The following is a 22,364-nucleotide window of genomic DNA, read 5'->3' as shown; positions in this document are numbered from 1 at the left end:
TTTTATCATTTCAAGAATGTCATATAAATGGAATCATATATATGTAACCTTTTGCGATTGACATCTTTTCACTCAGCATAATGCCTTTGATATCTATCCAAGTTGTTGCCTGAATCAATTGTCCATTCCTTTGTAGTACTGAATAGTATTCTATGGTATGGATCCACTATGGTTTGTTTAACCATTCATCTGTTGAGGAACATTTTGTTTGTTTCCAGTTTTGGGGTATTACAAATAAGGCAGCTGTGAACAACTGGTACAAGTTTTTGTGTGAGTTTTCATTTCTCCGGGATAAATGCCCAGGAGTGTGATTGATGAGTCATATGGTAAGTGCATGTTTATTTTTTTTAAGAAACTACCAAACTATTTCCACCAGCCATGTATGAGAGATAGAGTTCTCTGCATACTCACCAGCATTTGATATTGACATTATTTTTTAATTTAGCTGTTCTCATCATGGTATTAATTTGCATTTCCCTAAGGGCTAGCGATGTTGAGCATCTTTTCATTTTTCATGTATTTATTTGCCATATATATCTATATCTATATCTATATATACATTCAGTAAAATGTCTATTAATGTCTTTTGCTAATTTTTATATTTATGGTCCAGGATAGAGTTTATTTTAATATACATACAGTGGGTGTTTGAAAAAATGTGTATTCTTTTGTTGTTTAATGGAGTGTTATGTAATGTCAATTAGATCCTGTTGGTTTTTGGTGTTGTTGAGCTTTTCTGTATCCTTGCTGACTATTTGCTTAGTTGTTCTATCAGTTGTTGAGAGAGGATGTTGAAGTCTCCAACTGTAATTACAGGTTTGTCTATTTCTACTTTTAGTTCCATCAATATTTGATTCATTTATTTTGAGGCTCTATTGTCAGGTACATTCACATTTAGGATTATTATGTCTTATTGGTGAATTGACCCTTTTGTCATTACATAATATCCCTTCTTATCCCTGATGATTTTCCTTGCTCTTGATTCTACTTTGAAATTAATATAGCCACTCCAGCCTTATAACTTATTATCTTTATAAACAACACTGTTCAGCCTTTGCACTCATCCACACTTATTAGAATTTCTTGGTTAGAGGTCTGTATGTTTTTAAAGGCTTTTGACCATATTGTCAAATTGCCCTGCATAAATTTACGAACTTTTACTGCCTCACCACTTGGGCCTTATCATTTAAAATAATTATAAATGAAATACAGGGTTTTCCCAATTCGAGAGACAGAGAAGTGTTATCTCATAGATCAGTGGAGGTGCAGGTAGTCATAGTTGGTACACATCTAAATGAATAAAATTTTCATCTATACTAGCAAAAAGTCAAGAGGTCTAAAATTCATAACTGAAGAAGTAAGGAGATATATATATCAATATATATGTCGATATATATGTGTGTGTGTATATATATATATATATATATATATATATATATATATATATATAGGCAGTCGGCAGTAAATGCCAAAAGGAACAGCAGCCATAAGACTTGGGAATGTTGCCCTTAAGGAGCAGGTCGGTCCTGGTGGGATAGAGTGGGGCTGGGGGATTGGAGGAGAGGAATGGTGCTTTTGCACATAAGTCCCCCGTAGTATTATATATTTTTTAAAAGCATGTGAAAGTATTAATTACTTTGATTTGATAAATGACATCTGCTTGTTGGTTTAACTTGCATTTAAGTTTATTATCAGGCCTCCCATAATTGTATAAACTTTACACCAAGCAAAACCGCCTCTCGACGAGCAAACTACAACTCCCAGGATTCTGAGGATTCAAGGAACGGTCTGTCACCGGACGCAAACTGCACTTCCCAGAATTCCGCGAGCCAAGGAGGTGGGTCCGGCCTCGGGCTCAGGAGGCTGAACTCAAGAGCCTGCGCACGTGCACAGGTGACGCGCGGACTCGCCAGCTGGGCAGGCGCACGGAGGCCACCTGCGAGCCCCGCGGCGGCTGACCAGACGGCGCGGCGGAGCCTGCACCCCCTGCCTGGACCTCCACGGCTCAGAGCGGGCGGCGGGGGCGGGTTCGGCCAAAGCCAGCTCCTCGGAGGGCCGGCCTGGAAGCTTCAGCCTCGCGGAGCCCGGCTGCGGGGTGCAGGTGAGATGCGCGCCCTCGCGGCGGACGAGGGTTCCGCCACCCGGCTGGGTTTGGAGTTGAGGGAGCGGCCCCCTGACGTTCCTCGGGTGGGAACGACCGGAGCGCTGGGGTGGAGAGGAGCCGAGGGGAATTTGCAGATCGGAGGAGTGACGTGTGATGGGGCTGAAGGAGGTGCGGGAGGTAGGCGAGGGTGAGGGGAGGTGGACCCTCGGGTTCCAGATGCTGCGGGCCCTGGCGTGTCAGCTGAAGCCCTTAGCTTGGGACTGGCACTGGCAGCGGGTGCCCACGCCCTTTTGCTGGAGAGATGGTGCGCATGAGGCGCGGGTGGCGGGGAGCCAGGCAAGGTGCACCGAGGGGGCTGGGGCCTCCTGAGCTCCCTTTGGAGGCAGTACCTGGGCAAACCACAACGGATCCCTGGGCTCCTTGGGGCTCCATAGGGTGCCTACTGTGTGTCTAGTGATGAGAGCCTGCCACGGCCTGCTTGACAGTGCTGGGGTAGCCTCTGAAGGAGGGACCCGATGGACTCCCGGCCCTATCATGTGTGTAGGAACCCGTCTCGCGGTCACTGATGGGAATCCTCTGCTAAGGTCTAGGGTCTTCAGGCCAGAGTCCTGCACCTGGTGATGGATGGCTAGGGTTGGCTTACTTTATGACAACCAAGCCTCAGAACCTACTTTGGGGGGAAGGGAGAAGGGAATGGAATCGGTTATGGGGTGAACTTGATAGGACTTGGTGGCTAAGAGCACAGACAGAACAGGGTTCATTCACCAAATGTTTACTGTTACATGTGCTGGGCCTTCAAATCCTGGCCCTCATTTACTAACTGTGTGCCCCTGAGCAAGTCACTTATCCTCTCTGAGCCTCTGTTTCTTTTATGGAGATAAAAGTACCTTCATCACAGGGTTACTGTGAGGATTAAATGAAATCATGCTGCACAAATCCGAAGCCCAGTGTCTGGTGTACAGTGAATGTGCAGCAAATGTTAGCACTTATGGTTGCTAACAACAGAAGATGTTAGAGGTGAGATTGGAACCCAGGTCCGTCTCACTGGAACTAGCTGCTCCCTCTGACTCTCATGGATCTTGGAGATCTTCAGCTCATCCTTTCACAGTACAAATATGAGAAATGAGTCCCACTGGGTGGCAGAGCCAGGAAAGAGCACAGGTCCCCTCTTCCCTGGGGATGGACAGCACATCAGTTCCTGAGTCTTGGGCCCCTGGGTGGGGTGGGGTTGGTGGCGAGGAGCAGCAGAGTGGAGATCCTCAGCAAAGGGGAGGATGGGGTGCTGGTGACGGTGAGTGTGGCCCCCCACACTGTGGCATGTGAGCATTCTGGTGGTCTTGATGTGGCAGGTGTCAGAGTGTCTTTCAGACTGACTTTCTGGTTGGCAAGTTCTTGCCTCTGAGCCTTGCTTTAGAAAATATTTAGCAATAAACACAGGCTTCTAGTGAATATTGAGCTAACCAGAAAATTAATTACCAAATGCGCCAATCCCCAAGGGTCCTCGTTACTCTCGGTTGTCAGTGGATACTCTCCCCCAGGACCTGCTTATCACCTGATAGGTTTTTTAATTGGGTAAGATCATGAGCACGAAAGGCAGAGACCACAAATGTCATCGTAGGCTTTGAAGTCAAACTTGGGTTCAGATCCCAGCCTCACCACTTAATAGCTGTGCATCATGGGACAATTCACTTAACGATTCTGAGCATACTTCCTCAAACGTGGAATGAAATTGGTAACACCTGTTTTAGATTTGTAAGAGGGAACAAATGAGATAATTCATGTCAAGCACTTAGCATTTTTCCTGGCCTAGAGTAAGGGCCAGTGAATGGGAGTTATAGCATTATTATGATTAATAATAATTCTATAAAAATAATTGTCAGGCACTGTGCTTTGCCTGAGTTGTCTCTTTGAATTCACAAAACCACCCCGTGAAGTAGGTATAATTGTGTCTTTTTTCAGACCAGGAAATGGAGGTTTGCAGGGGTTAAGAATTGGCCCAGGCAGACACAGGGCAAATACTACATGATATCACTTAAAGGATAAATTTAAAATAGTCAGACTCATGGAAGCAGAGTGTGGAATGGTGGTTGCCACAAATTGGGGGGAGGGGAATGGGAAGGTATTAGTCAAAGAGTGTAAAGTTTCAGATAGACAAGATGACCAAGCCCTAGAGATCTACTGTACAGCATAGAGCCTATGTTAACAATACTGTATTATATACTTCAAATTTTGCTGTGAGGGTAGAGCTTATGTTAAGTGTTCTTATCACAAAAAAATAATAAATAAGAGGGCAGAGGAAACTTTCTGAGGTGATGGATAGGTTATGGCATAAATTATGGTGATGGTTTCATGGGTATATACTTATCTCCACACTTATCGTGTCATATACATTAATCATGTACACCTTTTTATGTGTCAAAAAAGTAAAAAGAAGAATCGGTCTACAGTTACGCAGCTGCTAAGTGTCAGGACCAGAGCTCATATCCTGGAATCTCAGCTGCAGAACTGATGCCATTTAATTCCCTTCCTCTGCTGCCTGGGGTCTTCACGGTTCTCAAAGTCCACCTGTGACCTGGTGCAGCCTCCAGTGTTACAGCAGGGGGTCTTGGACCGCTTGGAGAAGAGGCAGGATCCTGCAGCCTGGCTGAGGGTGCTTCCTCTCCAGGTCTAAGGTTAGCCGAGGCTGGAGGGTGAAGCCTTAGGAAGAGGCAGCCAAAATGAGCCCTGTGGCCCCCAGAGACTCTCATCACTGGACCACAGGGCTGGGGAAGGGTGTAATCTGGGTGAGACCCAGAAGCCTGGTTTTGAGAAGAAATGATCTTGTCTAGGGGCTGGGAAGAGTCCTGGAGCCACGTACTTCTTCTGGGCCCGATGTCTGCTTTGGGGAGGGGTTCGCCTGTGAGCTGTGGGTGTGAGGAGAGCCAGCACCCTCCTCTTTTCATCTCGGCTGCCTGTGAGAGTTCCCACTGCCTCTCAAGACCTTTTATAAAATAAAGAGTTGGAGCCAATAATTTCTAAGGGCTCTTTTAGCTATAAAAAGTGGTGGTGGTAATTCTAAATTGGTGGATTAACCCTGTCAGCACAGCACCGGAGCAGGTGGGATAATTATCACCCTACTGTGCTCTCCAGACCTTCCTTGGGGTGAGAGAATGGCCACAGCTCCCTGAGCCACCTGCCACCGCCGGGAATCTCTCTGCCTGGCCGGGGGGTTGGTGGGGGGGAGTAGTTACACAAGAGAAGCCTTGGTTGCTAAGTTACAGTTGAGGGCCTGTGGGTCTGCATTTCCAGAGCATCCACACCTGCTCTGCCCTTGAGTGATGAAAGCTCATTGCTCTGAGGTCTACCCTGCTTCTCCATCACCAATTGTACCTCTGAGTCTGAAGCACTGTGGACCCTGGAGTCAGACACAGGTTTGAATGCTGGTGCTCCTGCTTGAGCTGCAGGACCGAGAGGAAAGTACTTAACCCCACGAAGCTTTAGTTTTTCATATTAAAAGAAAATGGAGATAATACGAGTACCTGCATTGGAGGGCTTTTATGAGGCTTAAGTGAAAAGGGTCAGAGAAAGGGCTTAAAACAGTGCATGGCATATAGTAGGTGCTTGGTAAAGTAAGATGGTGGTAGCATTAACATCCACCCCCTGCCCAGAGGCCAGCATCCTCTTTTCCTGACGTGTTCAGAAGAGCTATCGATCCTTCCATGTTGTCTGGCTCCCCTGGGTACATACTCAGGGCCCAGGGTGTATCAGGGAATCACACCTTTCACTCTGCCAGTGGTGATGACCATCAGTACAGTCTTAATGCTAAGAGTTGTTTCCTTTCTCCACTTTTAAAAGCTTAACAGAGGGCCCCTTCCTGGCTGGGCAGTGGGTACTCAGCCCTGGGCCAGGCTTCAGGGAGGGGTTGGGGACCTGGTCTGCTGTGCTGTCACTATTACTGTTGTCCCCAGTACAGACCCTTGGGTCCGGTTGTTTTAGACACACCCAGTGACGAGACACATCACAGGGTCCTTCAGTAGTGGGGGGTTTGTGACAGGAATCATGGCACATCCTGGGGAGCTTCAGGGGTTACCACCATTATACTGGGTCCCAGGGCTTCCCAGAGGGATGTACAGTGGCCGCTGTGAGGAGCCAGAGAAGCAGTCCGGCCTTGCTCTGCTCAGGAGTTCACTTCTCAGGAGACCTACCTTCTGTCTGCGGGCCTGTGGGTGTGCACATCTGATACAAGCGCCACCACTGGATCTGACCTCTTCAGGGTCTCCCACCAGTGGCTGCTTTAGACCCAGGCTCCACGCATCCATTTAGCTGTGGCCTAGAGACCTGGGCTGGTTTTTTGCCACTTCAGCATTATAAGTGATGCAGCTTGTGTGGGAAGGTGTCAGTTGGGGAACCTTTTCTCAAAAGGGACTTAGAGTATGGCAGCCTTCTTCGTGTGCCCCAAAACATAGGCTTATGCATTGTCTTAGCAGAAGCTGGGAACAGGATTTACTAGCCTTTATTGAAGGGGAGGCTTGTTCTTGGTTGTTTACCCTGGGTTGGACAGAAATGCCCTGCTGGGTATTTAGAAGCAGGGAATTGCAGAATTGTGGAGTGTTAGAAAAATCTCAGAGGGGTCCTTCTTAAAATTGAGTGCACACTAGAATCACCTGGAAGCTTTTTAAAAAAAAAACACAGGTTCCTGAATCACCCTTCAGAGATTCTGGTTCAGCAGGTCTGGAGGGGGCCCCAGATTCTGCATTTCTCGTATCCCAGGTGATGCTGATACTGCTTTGGGGGACCCCATGTCCAGCCCCCACCAACCTCACAGGTTGACCTCGGTTTACTGGACCACTGCCCAGCAAGGGAGAGGCTCACTGGCGTACGAAGTAGCCGATCCCTCAATGTTAGAACACCTCTAACCCTTAGAGAAGCCTCTTCCTGCCTCCCACGCTGGAGTCCCCTCCCTGTGACTGCCCCTGCAGGCCTTACTTTAGTGCCCTGGAGCGGCCCACACCAACGTGCTAGGTGCAGAGTGGCAGCCAGCTGCTGGGAATTACAGGTACCTGAAGTCCGCCCTTCAGCCTGGGGCCTGGGTTGCACATGTCACCATCATGCACATGTGTCCACTCCGTTAGAAAGGGGTGCGGCCCCCGCTCTGGAGCAGCCTCACCCTTGCTGCACAGCCCCTCAGGTGTTTGAAGAATGCCCAGGATCCAGGGGCTTCTCTTCCGCAAGGAAGGGGCCCTACTCCTTTGAGCATCCTACACAGGATGGGGTTTCTGGATCCTTCCTGATCCTGGCTGCCCCACTGGACGTTTCCCAGAAGGACTCACATGGAATAGTTTCATATTAACAATTAAGCACGTAGACTCTGATTCCTGACAGAGGTCATATCCTCAGTCTAATCATGAGGAAACACCAGATAAGCCCAAACTGAGGGACATACTAGAAAATATCTGACTCTATTAAAAATTGTCAAGGTCATAAAAGGGAAGGAAAGACTCAGAAGCTGCCCCAGATAGGGGAGACTAGAGAGACATGCCACCTGGCCGCCAGGCTTCATCCTGGTTTGGATTCTGCACCACAGAATAGAGACCACGGATTCATAACAGTATCATATCAATATTAATTTCCCGATTTTGCGTGATATGAGAGAATGTTCTCATTCTTAGGAAATAGATGCTGAAGTGTTAGGGGTTAAAGGGGCAAGACATCTTCAGGTCAGTTTTTAAATTTTTTGGCTGCATTGGGTCTTTGTTGCTGCGCACGGGTTTTTCTCTAGTTGTGGCGAGCGGGGGCTACTCTTCGTTGCAGTGCGCAGGCTTCTCATTGTGGTGGCTCCTCTTGCTGGGAGCACGGGCTCTAGGCACGTGGGCTTCAGTAGTTGTGGCTCACGGGCTCTAGAGCACAGGCTCAGTAGTTGTGGCGCATGGGCTTAGTTGCTCCGCAGCATGTAGGATCTTCTCGGACCAGGGCTCGAACCCGTGTCCCCTGCATTGGCAGGCGGATTCTCAACCACTGCGCTACCAGGGAAGTCCCTCCGGCTTATTTTTAAACAGTTCAGAAAAAGAGAAAGAGAGAATGGTAAAACGAATGTGTCAAATTAGCAGTTGTTGGATCTGGGTGAGGATGTAGGAGAGCTCTTTGTATTATACCTACAACTTTAAGTCTGGGATTCTTTCCAGATAAAAGGAAAACAGATAACAGAGATGACAGACCCTGTAGCCACCCTGACTGCGTTATTAGAGTCTCAGTGCTGCTTCCTGGGTGACCTTGGGCAGGTTTCTAACCTCTTTGACCTTTGGTTCTACCATCTATAACATGATGATCATCATGTAAATTGGAGAACCTGGCACCTAGTGACTGGCCAGTGGATGTTGGCTCTGATATGATGATGAAGGAGGTGGTGGAGTTGGTGGTGGTGATGGTGGTGATGAAAGGGAGGAGTTGAGGGTGACACCTTGGTGATGAGGCCAAAGGAAAACCCAAGCCGAGGCCTGTCACCTCCCTCCACTCACTAATGCTGGGCTCCAGACTCCCTGGGTTTTTGGCAGGGACTGCTGTGACCTGGACACCGCATGGCTTCCCCCCGCAGAGGGTTTCACCAGTGGTCACCTGAGCCCAAGGGGCTCCGCTGGTGAAACACAGGTCTCCTGGCAGCTTCACGCCCTGCCTTCTCCGGGCACTGGCCACACTTGCCCTGAAGCCTGAGCGCCCCACTGTCTTATAAAGAGAGTGCCCTTTCAGCTGTGCATGACTTCGGGCCTGGCCATCACTGCCCTGGGATGGGAGAGGAGCCTCTACCTTGGTGGCCTCATGACTTTCTTGGTGGGCAGATGTGAGAACTGGGCACAGTGATGTCTGCTGTGGCTGGAGGTTTGTAGCAGTCACTGTCAGCAGGGATGTGTGGACACCTAACAGGGATACTCATCTTAGCCCCCAGACCACCAAAACACCTCCAAAACCTTGCTCAGAACTCCCTCACCCTGAGTGGCCTCAGGCCCCACCAGCGCCATTTCCTGTCTGGCACACTTCTTCGTTCTTCTTTGTGAATGTTTTGTGCCTCTTGTAGTGAGTGGCCTTCTGACCCCCTTGATGAATTCAGTCTTCTTACATTGGACCTGAGGGCCCAAATGGATCTGTGTACACCTTGGGGACTGTGCATTTCCTGTAAGAATTGTTTTTATTTGCATTTGCAGTTTCAGTAGAAAACCTGATGCAGGCGTGTTCTGTGTCACCTGGGGGAGCGTCACAGCAGAGACTCCCACGATTCTGTTCTCTGTTGCATCCCTGTTTGTGACCACATTGGTGTGTAGTATTGCTTTTCTGTTTTGCCAGAAAGGGCCAACACAGGCCGCTCTAACTTGCGAGTGACCCATGGGTGCCAAGCAAAAGCCAGGCGGTGAGACAGCAGGCTGTGTGAGCGAGGGTTTCCGCGTCGGTGGTAGGCTGGGCTCCCCTCCGTCTGTTCAGCTGTCCTGCCAGTGCTGAGCGCCGTGAGCCCTGGCTGTCCTCAGCGAAGCCGGCCACCGCGTATCGTACCAGAGTCACACGGACTGGAACCCTTGCTCCTCTGGCCCCCACGCCCAAGGAGTTCCATCCTCTTTAATTGATAAGGAAGCAGAGTCACTATCTTTAGCTTGACCCAGGATTAATGTCTGCAGCTTTGCCTTGCTTTGCCTGTTATACTAAAGCAAGGAGTTATTATCCATGTTAAATTAACTTTTTAGTCTAAGCGTGTGAACTCTGAACTGAATGTTAAATATGCCTGGTCAATTAAATGTTAGGTTTTACAAGGAGTACTCAGAGGCTGCCAACATTTTGCCAAAGGGTAAATGCTTTTGGTAGAAAACCTGATGTCTTGTCAGTGTTTCTTCAGGTTTGTCAATAGCATTGGATGGAGATCTAACTTTGGAGCCCATAGAAGCATGCTGTTAGGAGTGCCAGTTCTACACACTGCTTCTGGTAACAATAAATAGGAGGGGGAGGGCGCAGGGGGAGAGATCATTCTGAGGGTGTTTGAGTTATTAGAACTTGTTTGCTTTTCCTAACTCACAACGTGTGAGACACATCAGTGCAGGACAGAAAGCTTCCATAATTCAGCACTAGTAATTCAGGCTGCATTTGGGATAAAAGCATTTTTTTTTCAATAAATAACAAAATAAGAATTCTATGGTTTTCAGTCGGGAGTATGAACAACCCTTAAAAGTAAGATTGTTATACTATTAATATAAAACCTTCTGCAGGCACTGTTGCCACCGCACATCTTGCCGTGGGCACTGCTGGTCTTCTGAGCCTGGGTCTGGCAGGTGCTGGCAGTCCCAGCTCCCCCCATCCCCACAGCCCTGCTCCTGGGGAAGTGGCCGGTGAACAGCGGCTGGTCCTGGTAGTTGGGAACCCAGTGCAGCTGGCGAGGCCAGCAGGAGGGGGCTTCACTTTAGACCAGAGCTTACATCCTTGGTCCCATTGTACCAGCAACAATAAGGCCAGCAGCCCCAGCCCTTGGGCCTACCTGTCATCTTCACTCAAGTTGAATAGTTGCCAGAAATGACAGATTAGGACATTTCACATTTTAAATGGATTTCTGGTTTCTCTGGAAAAACCAGAAGGGTAGTGTTACAGACTGAACTGTGTCCTTGCGAATTCATGGTGGAAGTCCTAAACCCCAATGTGACTATATTTAGAGAAAGGACCTTTAAGGAGGTAACTAAAGTTAAGTGAGGTCATAAGGGTGGGGCCCTAATCCAATAGGACTGGTGTCCTAATAACAAGAAGCAGAGAGACTAGAGATCTCTTTCCCTCCAGCACACACAAAGAGGTCATGTGAGCACACAGTGAGAAGGTGGCCGTCTGCAAGCCATGGAGAGAGGCCTCAGGAGAAACCAAACCTATCGACACTTTGAAGTGGGACTTCTAGCCTCCACTACTGTGAGAAAATAAATTTCTCTTGCTTAAGTCACCCAGTCTGTAGTACTTGGTTATGGCAGCCGGAGCAGACTAATACTAGTAGGTACCACCGGGTCACTTTCCTGCCAGGCCCTCATCAGCCTGAACTTTAACCTTGGCGTTTGGTCTCTGGGTCACACTGCTCGCTCCTGGCTTCACTTTCCCCATTGGCTCTTGGCCTTAGTAAGCATATGAGTCTGTACCCCCCGCTCTAGGCCTAGAATTCCTGGGGCTTTTACTCCTTATCAGATGCCAGGGCCCTTGTGAATGGCTTTTCTGTGCCTGTGTCTGGAGCCGGGCAGGGCGCCCCAGGAGGGGAGCCTGCACCCAGTGCTGGATGAGCAGCCTGGGATGGGAGCCTCCACAGTGGTGGCTCCTCCTACTGCCCGGCTCTTACTGTGTCTGCAGGTGTGGCAGCATCATCAGCACCTTCCTCCGGTGCTTCCTGGAATACATGGGGTCCTGGAAAGGAGGATTTGCCGTCTGTGGGAATCTGATAGTAGGTATCTGGTCTAGGAGCTGAGTAAAGCAGTTTTTGGAGGGTGAATTGGCAGCATCCTCTATCTGCGTCGGTTTCTAGAGGGCTGTTTTAAGCATGTTTTTAATGCCTTATTTCTTTTTTCCCCTTTCTTTTGAAAAATATTCTTGTTTTTTTTTTTTAGCTTGAACCCATTCTTCTATTTATTGACTTGTCAGCAAAATTAAAGAAACAATAACTAGATAAACATCTTATATCTACCAAACTTAAGTAGAGTACATTTCTGATGAAAATAACACTGAAAAGATACCATTGAGGGCTTCCCTGGTGGCGCAGTGGTTGAGAGTCCGCCTGCCGATGCAGGGGACACAGGTACATGGCCCAGTCCGGGAAGATCCCACATGCCACGGAGCGGCTGGGCCCGTGAGCCATGGCCGCTGAGGCTGCGCATCTGGAGCCTGTGCTCCACAACGGGAGAGGCCACAACAGTGAGAGGCCCGCGTACCGCAAAAAAAAAAAAAAAAAAAAAAAAAAAAAAATATATATATATATATATATATACGCCATTGAAAAACCTTCTTGCTCTGTCATTCTTTGTCCTGGCTGAGCCAGTAAGCTCTCTGTGCCCCATATCCATTGGGTCCTAAATGTGGAGCCCGAGGTAGAGGAAGCAGAGAATGACAAACGTGGTGACATTTGAGTCCCCGGGACCTCCATGCCCTGAATGCAGAGAAGATGAGGTCCCAGGGGTGCCTGGGCTGTTAGCGTAGACAGTGCTTACGCGCTCTGTGTTCAAATCCTGACGCCGTTCCATGCAAGCCGAGGGCCTTGGGACACATTATTTAGCTTCTCCTCACCTCTGTGTCCTGATCTGTGCGATGGGGAAAATGTTACGGGTGCTTTGGTAGCTGCTTAGATGTTGGTTTTCCAATTAAATGAGGAAATGCATAAATAATTTCTAAGTACCCTGCCAGCATAAAATGTTGAGGGTGACAGGGGTTCTGCATGTTAATTTTGTACTGAAAACTGGCTGCTCAGACCAGGCAGAAGTGTCTTCTAAATTTATGGGGCCATCTTCACAGAGAAAGGAAACAAGTCATTAGGAAGACGGAGCAAAGCTGGGAGATTATGAAGGTGCTCCCCAAAGCAGTCGGGGCTTCAGCTCTTTTGGGAATTGGTCTGAGGCTATACAGTTTGGTACCTATTTTCGTTCACTGTTAATTTTAGGAGCCCTAATGGAAATATAATTATGACAGCTGATGTGCTTTGAGGCCTGTTTAGATACTCTACATGCTTTAGCTCACTTATTCTTACAACACCCCGAGGAGGTTATTCTTCCCATTGTACAGATGAGGCCATTGAGACTTAAGGTGGTGGAGGGACGGACATGCCAAGATCATAAAGCCAGCTCACATGTAGTCTGAAAGAAGGTGAGCGTGAACAAGAGCCTGGGAAGAATTCTTGACCACCACCGTTAGGAAGGAGGCTTGAACTCTCCTCTGCCGTCTTGTGTGTGTCCTCACCCCTGCCCTCGCCCAGACTGAATGCACTTCCGTGGTGTGGGAAAGCTGCCAGGGTTCCCAGCTTCCTAAGCAGACTCTTCTCTCATCCACCTGACGACGTTCTTCCTCTAGGGAGCCTTTTGGGTGAGACCAGTGGGAAACAGATTTTTAAGCAAAGGCCAAATGAGTGTCTCATCAGGATGACCCAGGACGTGATCAGGAGGCGGGTTAGGCTGGTCTCACTGGACAAGGAAAGCTTGTCGCCTGTACTGAGGGCCTCTCTGACATCCGTGGGGCAGGAGGAGTGCGTCTAGCAGTGGGGGCCCGGCCTCACCCCCAGCAGTGAAGATGCTTCCTCCGTTAGCGCTCCCGAGAACGTGTTCCCTGCCTCTGTGACAGCTGCGCCATGTCAGGTGTTCACAGCAGCCTCTTGTCTCCTCTGCCACAGGGAGAACCTTGAGGACGGGGGCGTCTTTTTTTTCTTTTTTAATGTTTGTATCTCTTGCTCATACCCTACTCTAACGTAGGCTGATGCAGAGCCTCACTCCCGTTTTCCGCATGTTCTCCTAAGTCTTTGGACTCAGGTTCATGAATAGATATAGATAGAAATGGATGGAGATACGGACGTATCTTCCTTTGGGTGAGTCACAGGGTGCTGCCCCCTGGGGGGCAGGAGCGCCGTGGCTGGCGTCCATCCTGCTTGGCTGCTGGCTGTGCCATAGTGGGAGTTACGTAAGGTCAGTGCCCTGCCTGCCCGCCTCTAACCGAGCCTGTTGTCAAGAGACCGAAGGAGGGAATCTCAGGACCTATGTCATGGACGACTCAAGGGCACAGCTTTCCACCGTGTGCCACAGAACCAGGCCTCAGGAGGGGTTGGGGGTCTGTTCAGAGCTTGCCTCCTTGCTGGAAGACAGGTGCTCTGGGCACGTGCCCTTCGTAAGCCTTGAGGCCTTGTTCTGTCTTAGCATGGCCGTCCTCCACCTGGTCTCCCTGCCGCTTACCTCTCCTGGGAGAGGGTCTGCTGCTCCAGACCAGGCTTTGGGACAGAGTGGCTTGACAGGTAACTTGAGACATGAGTGGTCTGCTCATAATAAGTGACAGGCTCCTCCCCTCCTGGGACCCCCAGGCCAGGGAGTAGGTGTGCCGAAGACAACACCATCCAAGCTATTGATGCAGCACCTTAGAAGTCCAAGAGGGGCTGTCTTTTCCATGTAACAAGTTTATTTCCAAAGAACACAGTTCTGTAGTCAGCCCTCGGCACCACAAGCAGAGAAGGTGTCTCCAAGGCCATTGAGTTGGCCCCTTTTATTTGCCTCCTTGCCCATGGCCAGTGTTGCTCTTAATCTGCCTCCGTAAGGAGACTCCACTGGGGAAGGTAGCAGGGACACTGCCCTCCTCTTCCAGCAGCCTGGTACCTGGTCCAGAGAAGTTGTATCTCCTCCGCCAGCAGACAGGACTTAGGAGAATCTTGGCTTCTTTAGAATGTACTATTTGTCTCCATCTGTTATCTTTTGAAAACACTTCTGAGGATTTTGCCTGATCCTTCTGTTCTTCTGGCATCTGCAGGCTGCTACGGTGCAATTGGGGGTGGGGGGGGGTGGACAAACACAGAGGGGGGACCGTGGGGAACAGGCTGGAAGGACTTTATAATAAGCAGTGATTGCCTGAGTTCTTGTTGGCTTTCTCACTACCACACTTTGGCTATTTCACAGCAGGGGAGAGTACAAGGGCAGCTTTCCATCTGTCTCCTCAGGGGCAAAATACAGTAATATCTGTGTTAATTAACATTCCCCCAGAAGCAGATTCTGAGACAAGGATTCAAGTGCAAGTAGATTATTTGCACTTGATCGCAATACACATGAACAGGGCAGTGGGGAAATGAGACAGGGTGGGGGAGAAGGCGAGTTCCCACTGCGGGCGACTGTGTAATCCACTTAATCTGTTAGGAGTTCTGGGAGCCAGTGTAGAACACGCCTCTGGGCCGTCTCAGGTGGGGAGGATGGGATTGGGGGATTTACGTGACCGTTGCCATCAGATGTTGGTGCAGCCCACTTGGCCCGCAAGTGGTAAAGTTAGAAACCCAGGCAATCTGACCTCAGGGCCCCATGCTTTAACCACCATGCTTTATTTCTAGGGAAATCTTCTGTCCATCCCCAGCAAACCTTTTCTCCCATTTTCCCTCTTGGAAGGGTAACTGGAAAGCCTGAAGCGTCCATGGGAGGTCCACGTGGGTGAGTCTGTATTTGTCCTGCCTTCTGTCAGCACCATTCCGGCAGGGCCTGGGGGTGGGTGGAGGACTTACCATCTGATTAGAAGCCGTCCTTCCCATTCCTCAGGCCCTAAGGCTGGTCTCTGCCTAGTTGCCTTTTGGCCCCGCTCGAGGTGTTCCCTGGTTCCCATAAGCTTTGCCCCAAGGCCCCCAAGCTCAGTGACTTAACTGGGATTGGCTGCTGCACACACATCCCCCCAGTCCTCCTGCCTGCCTGTGGCCCCTGCTCCACCTCCCCACCTGCTGCCAAGCCTGCCTTTCACCACAAGGACACCTGGGCGAGGGGCAGGTAGCAGAATGCTCACTAGAGAGGCAGTGAGTACCTGGGGGCCCAGATGCCTGCTCAGGTTGGAGGTGGGTCTTTCCTCATTTCCTGGGGGTCTTGCTTTCTGATGTTCCCCGGGTGTGTGTTTTAGCTTTAGCTGCTGTGGGAAGCCGTTCTTGTCTATGGTCAGAGCAAAACATGCATCAGCTCATGCCACACCCATCTGCCTCCCATCTCTCCAGGGAAAGCTTTATTTTATTTTATTATTTTTTCTGAGCATTAATTTATTACTCATCCACTATCCAGTATTCTGTCATTTTGTAATAGTGATCTATTTGATCCTTTGTTTCCTTTTTAACTTTTTCATATGCAAAATGTCAAACAAACTCAAAAGGGATCAAAAAAAGACCCCATCATCATCTTCAACTACCAATATCCTACTGTCTTATTCCATCTCTCTCCATGCCTTTGTTGCTGGAGTATTTCAGAACAAACCACATACGTGTTATTTTACCTATAAATACTTATGTCCTCTTGTTTCTTAAGTTATCTAATTTTTTTAATAACTTTTTATTTTGAAATAATTTGAGACTTACATCAAAGTTACAAAAAACGCTTCACTCAGCTTCCCCTAATGTTAACATCTTACACGACCACAGTATAAGTATCAAAACCAGGAAATTAACACAGGCTTGATACTGTACCATGAACCTTATTCAGATTCTGCCATTGTCCTACTAATGTCCTTTTTCTGGCCCAGGAGTCCACATTGCATTTCGTTGTCTTGTCTCCTTACTCTCGTCCAATCTGGGACCTCCTCAGTCTTCCCTTGGCTTTTATGACTTTAACTCTTGAAGAGTCCTGGTCAGGTATTTTGTAGAATATCCTTCAATTTGGGTTTAATGTTTTCTTTCTTAACTAATGTATAGACCATATTCAGAGCTAGAACTGGAACTAGAACCAAGTTTTCCCCATTTAGAAATATAGATCACGGTTATGTAGTTTGGGCAAGAAGGCTCCAGCAATGAGGTACCCTTCTCAGCACATCATATCAAGGGGTACACGATGTCAGTATATTATTACTGGTGATGGTAATGTTGATTATTTGGTTCAGGGGATGTCTGCCAAGCTTCTCTCCTGTAAAATTTCTATTTTTACCTTTGTCATTAATATGTATCTCATAGGGAGATACTTGGAGACTATGCAAATTTCCTGTTTCTCATCATACTTTCACCCACTAATTTTAGCATCCATCAGTGGATCTTGCCTGAAACAATTATTGCTGTGATGTTTGCCAAATGGTGATTTTCTTTTTCCATCATTGCTTCTACATTTATTAACTGGAATTCTGTAAGGGAGATCTGTCTCTTCTCCCCTATTTGGGTACACCAGGTTTTCTCTCTTGAGCCGCCTTGGTACTGTCTGTACCACAGAGGTGGTAAGGATAGTTGGTTTCCATGGCAGGACCGTAGGACACTGGTCAGAAATTGTCCACCATCAGCAATTTAACGTGGTTCAACCTTATAGCAAAGTAGTTCTTAGCTGGTGAGGCTGGGTGGAGAATTTCAGATGGGGACACATATATTTGGAAAAGAATATGCAGCAATATTATTTTACATATTACAGATATAGATATAAAATACGAACTTCAGAAAGTAGAAGTTGATGAAATCCTGTTGTCTTGGGGAGCAGATATGGCAGAAGAGAGTCTTGTGTGTGAGAGATTCTTGGGGGAAGGGGATGCTGGACTTTACAGGTCAGTTTGAGGCATGAAAGAGTTTCTCTGTATTATTAGTGGGTGCATGGGTTTGAAAAGACTGAGAAACGCTGACTGATGCCTAAACAGATTTCTCAGCTACAGGGTTTCTGGGCTTATAGAGACCCTGCCCTAGACATGAACAGGGGTGACTGAAGGCTCAGTCAAAAGCCAGCTGAGAAGGCAGCTGCCCCTGCCCTATGCTCTCACCCCATGGCTGGTGTCAGGTGTTACCCATGCTGTTCCTGTGAGGGCTGAGAGTGAGATTCTTGGATCATTTGAGCAGTCCTGGGCCTCAGAGCAGGTATGATACCCTTCCTGGTGGTATGGAAAAAATGGGAGCAAATGCCCACAGCTCAGCCAGGGCTCCCTGTAGGTGTGTGTATGTGGGACAGGAAGTTTAACCCTTTGGAGGTTTTGCCTCAATATACAAAACCATTGTCAGTGGTGATATTCAGACACACTGTGGAACACTGAGGGGACAAGTTTCTACCCATCTTTTCATGGAGATCTAAAAACCGGCAGGCGTGATTTCCAAACAGGAGCTTTAAGCAAGAGCAGATGTTCCCTGTCTCCCCCATGCATGTGTGCCACGTGTCCTGAGAAGGGGCACACGGGGTCCTGGTGTGCAGCCTGGGAAATGGGCTCACAGGCCTTCTGTCCCGTATGTGCCCATGGTGAGGTGAAGTCCTCACCTTGCAGTACCAGGAATGTCGGGCCCTTAATGGGGACTTTCCCTGAGGCCTCTTGTCACAGATACCTTTGCTGGTTATCTTTTGCCGCAGCAGTGCTTCATAACAAACAGCCCCAGAATTTCAGTGACCTACAATAAGAAGCACTTATTCAGCTCACATGTCTCTGTGTTGCCTGGTCTTGGCTGGGTTTGACCGGTGGTTCTGATGATCTTGGCTGGACTCAATTACAAATCTGGGGGCCAGCTGAGCCAGACTGAGCATGGCTAGAGCAGCTGTGCTCCACACACAGATCTCTTCTCCTGGGACCAGGAAGTTAGGCTGAACACATTCTTCTCATGGAAACATCCTAAGTTTAAAGAGGGCAAAGATAGTCACACAAGCACTTTTTAAGCCTCTGATATGTTCTGTCTGCTAACATCTCATTGGCCAGAGCAAGTTATGTGGCCAAGCCCGAAGTCCAGGTGCAGGGATGTATATTCCCCCATGGAAGCAGCAGGGGAGGGAGGGGAGTGAATATTTTTGAACAACGGTCTAGCCTGCCGTATCTTCAAATGTGCAGAGCGACGCAAGGATCCAGTGCCGTAGCAGAGCCCAGCGCAATGCCTGGCGCAGAGCGGGCGCTCGGGGTGACTCCAGACACACCGTGCAGACACCTTTTCCTTTTCCTTCTCTCTTCCCGCAGGCCTCTGCTGGTCCTCTGGGTGCCTGCAGGGATGGGTAAAGCCCGCCAGGCCCGAGGTGCTTCCCAGGGGCCGTCGTCTCACTAGGGCCTCGCTGCGGCGCTAGGATGCACCTCTCGGCCGTGCTCAATGCCCTCCTGGTGTCGGTGCTGGCAGCCGTGCTGTGGAAGCACGTGAGGCTGCGCGAGCATGCGGCCTCCCTGGAGGAGGAGCTGGCCCTCGGCAGCCGAGCCCCGGAGCCCGCCCCCGCGATGCGGATCGACTACTCAAAGGCCCTGCAGATCCTGACGGAGGGTGGCACGCACATGGTGTGCACCGGCCGCACGCACACCGACCGCCTCTGCCGCTTCAAGTGGCTCTGCTACTCCAGCGAGGCCGAGGAGTTCATCTTCTTCCACGGCAACGCCTCCGTGATGCTGCCCAGCCTGGGCTCCCGGCGCTTCCAGCCGGCCCTGCTCGACCTGTCCACCGTGGAGGACCACAACACCCAGTACTTCAACTTCGTGGAGCTGCCGGCCGCCGCCCTGCGCTTCATGCCCAAGCCGGTGTTCGTGCCTGACGTGGCCCTCATCGCCAACCGCTTCAACCCTGACAACCTCATGCACGTCTTCCACGACGACCTGCTGCCCCTCTTCTACACCCTGCGGCAGTTCCCTGGCCTGGCCCGCGAGGCCCGGCTCTTCTTCATGGAGGGCTGGGGCGAGGGCGCCCACTTTGACCTCTACAAGCTGCTCAGCCCCAAGCAGCCCCTCCTGCGGGCGCAGCTGAAGGCCCTGGGCCGGCTGCTGTGCTTCTCCCATGCCTTCGTGGGCCTCTCCAAGATCACCACCTGGTACCAGTATGGCTTCATCCAGCCCCAGGGCCCGAAGGCCAACATCCTCGTCTCGGGCAACGAGATCCGGCAGTTTGCCAGGTTCCTGACGGAGAAGCTGAACGTGAGCCACGCAGGCAGCCCCCTGGGTGAGGAGTACCTCCTGGTCTTCACCCGCACCCAGAACAGACTCATCCTGAATGAGGCCGAGCTGCTGCTGGCACTGGCCCAGGAGTTTCAGATGAAGACCGTGACGGTGTCCCTGGAGGACCATGCCTTTGCAGACGTGGTGCGGCTGGTCAGCAATGCCTCCATGCTAGTCAGCATGCACGGGGCCCAGCTGGTCACTGCCCTCTTCCTGCCCCGCGGGGCAGCCGTGGTGGAGCTCTTTCCCTACGCCATCAACCCTGACCACTACACCCCCTATAAGACACTGGCCACACTGCCCGGCATGGACCTCCAGTACGTAGCCTGGCGGAACACGTTGCCAGAAAACACGGTCACGCACCCAGAGCGGCCCTGGGACCAGGGGGGCATCACCCACCTAGACCGGGCCGAGCAGGCCCGGATCCTGCAAAGCCGGGAGGTCCCGCGGCACCTCTGTTGCCGGAACCCTGAGTGGCTCTTCCGAATCTACCAGGACACCAAGGTGGACATCCCGTCGCTCATCCAAACCATACGGCACGTGGTGAAGGGCCGGCCGGGGCCAAGGAAGCAGAAGTGGACGGTCAGTTTGTACCCCGGCAAGGTGCGGGAGGCGCAGTGTCAGGCGTCGGTGCAGGGCGCCTCCGAGGCCCGCCTCACCGTCTCCTGGCAGATCCCGTGGAACCTCAAGTACCTGAAGGTGAGGGAGGTGAAGTACGAGGTGTGGCTCCAGGAGCAGGGGGAGAACACCTACGTGCCTTATATCCTGGCCCTGCAGAACCACACCTTCACTGAGAACATCAAGCCCTTCACAACCTACCTGGTGTGGGTCCGCTGCATCTTCAACAAGACCCTCCAGGGACCCTTTGCAGACGTGCTGGTGTGCAACACGTAGCGAGCGGTCCAGCCAGGCCTCGGGAGGGTGGCTGCTCAGGCTTGGTGTCCCTGGGCCCGCCAGCTCCCAGGGGTGGCTTCTGGGAATTATTTATTTATTGAGCAAGCCTGTGCCTCGGGTCACCTTGTTGCATCGGAGGTATGGGGTTCTCAGCGCGCCTCTTTGCACGGGTGTGATGGGACCTCCCCACCCGTTTCTCTCATCCTGAGCATCCATACCCTGGAGAAGGTCCTTGAGCGGGGAGGAAGAGGAGAGTAAGAATCCCAAAGAACCTCTTTGGCTAAGTGATCATGCTGTTTCCTACGGTATCTTTCTGATTGGTGTTGGGTTTCTGGTAACTGCTAGTAATTGTGGTCCTTTGGGTGGGTGGTACTTCAGCTTCCGTCATCATGAAATTCACCTGTAGCCCCATGAAGTGCGTGTTTGGAACATTGATTAAATGATTATAAACATCTCGGTCAAGTCTTTTATTGGACAGTCGGAAGGGGGGCTCGTAGTCAATACCTAGACGCCCTTTCATCCGGATTGTCAGCCAAGGAGATGTGGCAAAGGGGAAGGCATCGAGGCCTGGGAAGCAAGGCAGGCTGGCTGGATTTCATCCTGATGAGGAATGAGTATCCCATTTCCATCTGAGTGGGATGAAAGCCTGGAAGTAGGTGGGAGAGGGCTGTGGGGAGGAAGATCGGTGTCTGCCAGAGTCTGCTTAGGCTTCACTAGACATTCAGACACATAAGACTATAGTACACACACCCGGCGTCGGATTCACTTAGAAGGACGTAACACAAGACGCTCAGAAAGCCAGCACGGCTGCATCAAGTGACTTCTTCCACAGGAGGAGTCCTCACACCAGTCCAGGGGCCATTCTATTACCCTCTTCCCCGAGTGATTGCTCAAGGGTAAGGAGATGGCACCCCCACTGGTAGTTGTGGGGGCCACTTTGGCTTAGAAGCCCCATAGGAACCATTATCTTCTAAACAGCCCATAGTCAAGTTCCCAGGGTCCCGTGAGGAACCTGCCTGGTTATAGGAGTTGTCGCACTCAGGGAGGCCTTGGCTCCGGTGTCCTACCAGATAGTTTAGTTAATTCAGGCTCCTTCCAGTCCAGATCAGAGGCATATTTGAATACCACACCCGACATTGAACCTTTATCCGGCTTCCATGGCAACAGAGCTAGAAAATTAACTCACGATCAAATTCATCCTCAGAGAAGGAGAAAGAAAGAGTTTTAGCCTTTTCTTCACAGGCAGATGGTGATGCTGGTCTGACTCCTGCAGAGAGAAGAAAAGGGGGCCTTGGGGAGGTGGGAGCTCGGGCTGTAGTTTGTTTATATGAGTTGTGTCAGGCTGATCGGGAGCCCCTGAGGCAAAGCTGTGCATTAGATGAATATCTTGGTCACTGGCTGAGAGTTATTCATCTGTAGGGTGAGGATGATACACCTGGGATTGTTGTAAGGCATTCAGGAAGTCATCTGTGTAAACCTTTAGCACCGCCGGATGTGTGATATATTAGTCTTTACGGGTCCGGAATCCATACCTAAACCCTGGAGGGCAGATGTGGTTCCAGATTCTGAAATTTTCAGAAGGTAATCTGGTGCCTATACCGTGTATTATGCAATATTCTCAGCAGGGTCTGAGATTACACCCAATAACCAAACACACTGGGATGTCCACAGTGAACTGTATGCATATTCATGCTGAGTGGGACATGAGCTTTGGCACCAAACATGAAAAAGCTTTTGATTTTCAGAGCTTTGGGGGTTGTTGGAATTGCATCTAGAGGGTTATGAATCATCCTCCTCTCCTGCTTGGAAATGCCATCATTTTCCTTGGACTAGCCCTTTGGGG

General features: G+C 50.1%; 1 protein-coding gene across 1 annotated transcript; it reads left to right on the top strand.

The window, feature by feature from the left end:
* The first annotated feature begins 1,821 nt into the window (after nucleotides 1-1,821).
* On the top strand, nucleotides 1,822-20,605 carry POMGNT2 (protein O-linked mannose N-acetylglucosaminyltransferase 2 (beta 1,4-)). The gene is made up of 2 exons (XM_060109952.1): nucleotides 1,822-2,101; nucleotides 18,674-20,605. Exon 2 carries the CDS (start codon nucleotides 18,779-18,781, stop codon nucleotides 20,519-20,521), a length of 1,743 nt encoding a protein of 580 aa, XP_059965935.1. The 5' UTR covers nucleotides 1,822-2,101; nucleotides 18,674-18,778; the 3' UTR covers nucleotides 20,522-20,605.
* Nucleotides 20,606-22,364: the final 1,759 nt, after the last annotated feature.

The sequence above is a fragment of the Mesoplodon densirostris genome, chromosome 10 (assembly GCF_025265405.1).
Source record: "Mesoplodon densirostris isolate mMesDen1 chromosome 10, mMesDen1 primary haplotype, whole genome shotgun sequence".
NCBI lineage: Eukaryota > Metazoa > Chordata > Mammalia > Artiodactyla > Ziphiidae > Mesoplodon > Mesoplodon densirostris.
This window is presented reverse-complemented; position numbering and strand designations above follow the sequence as displayed.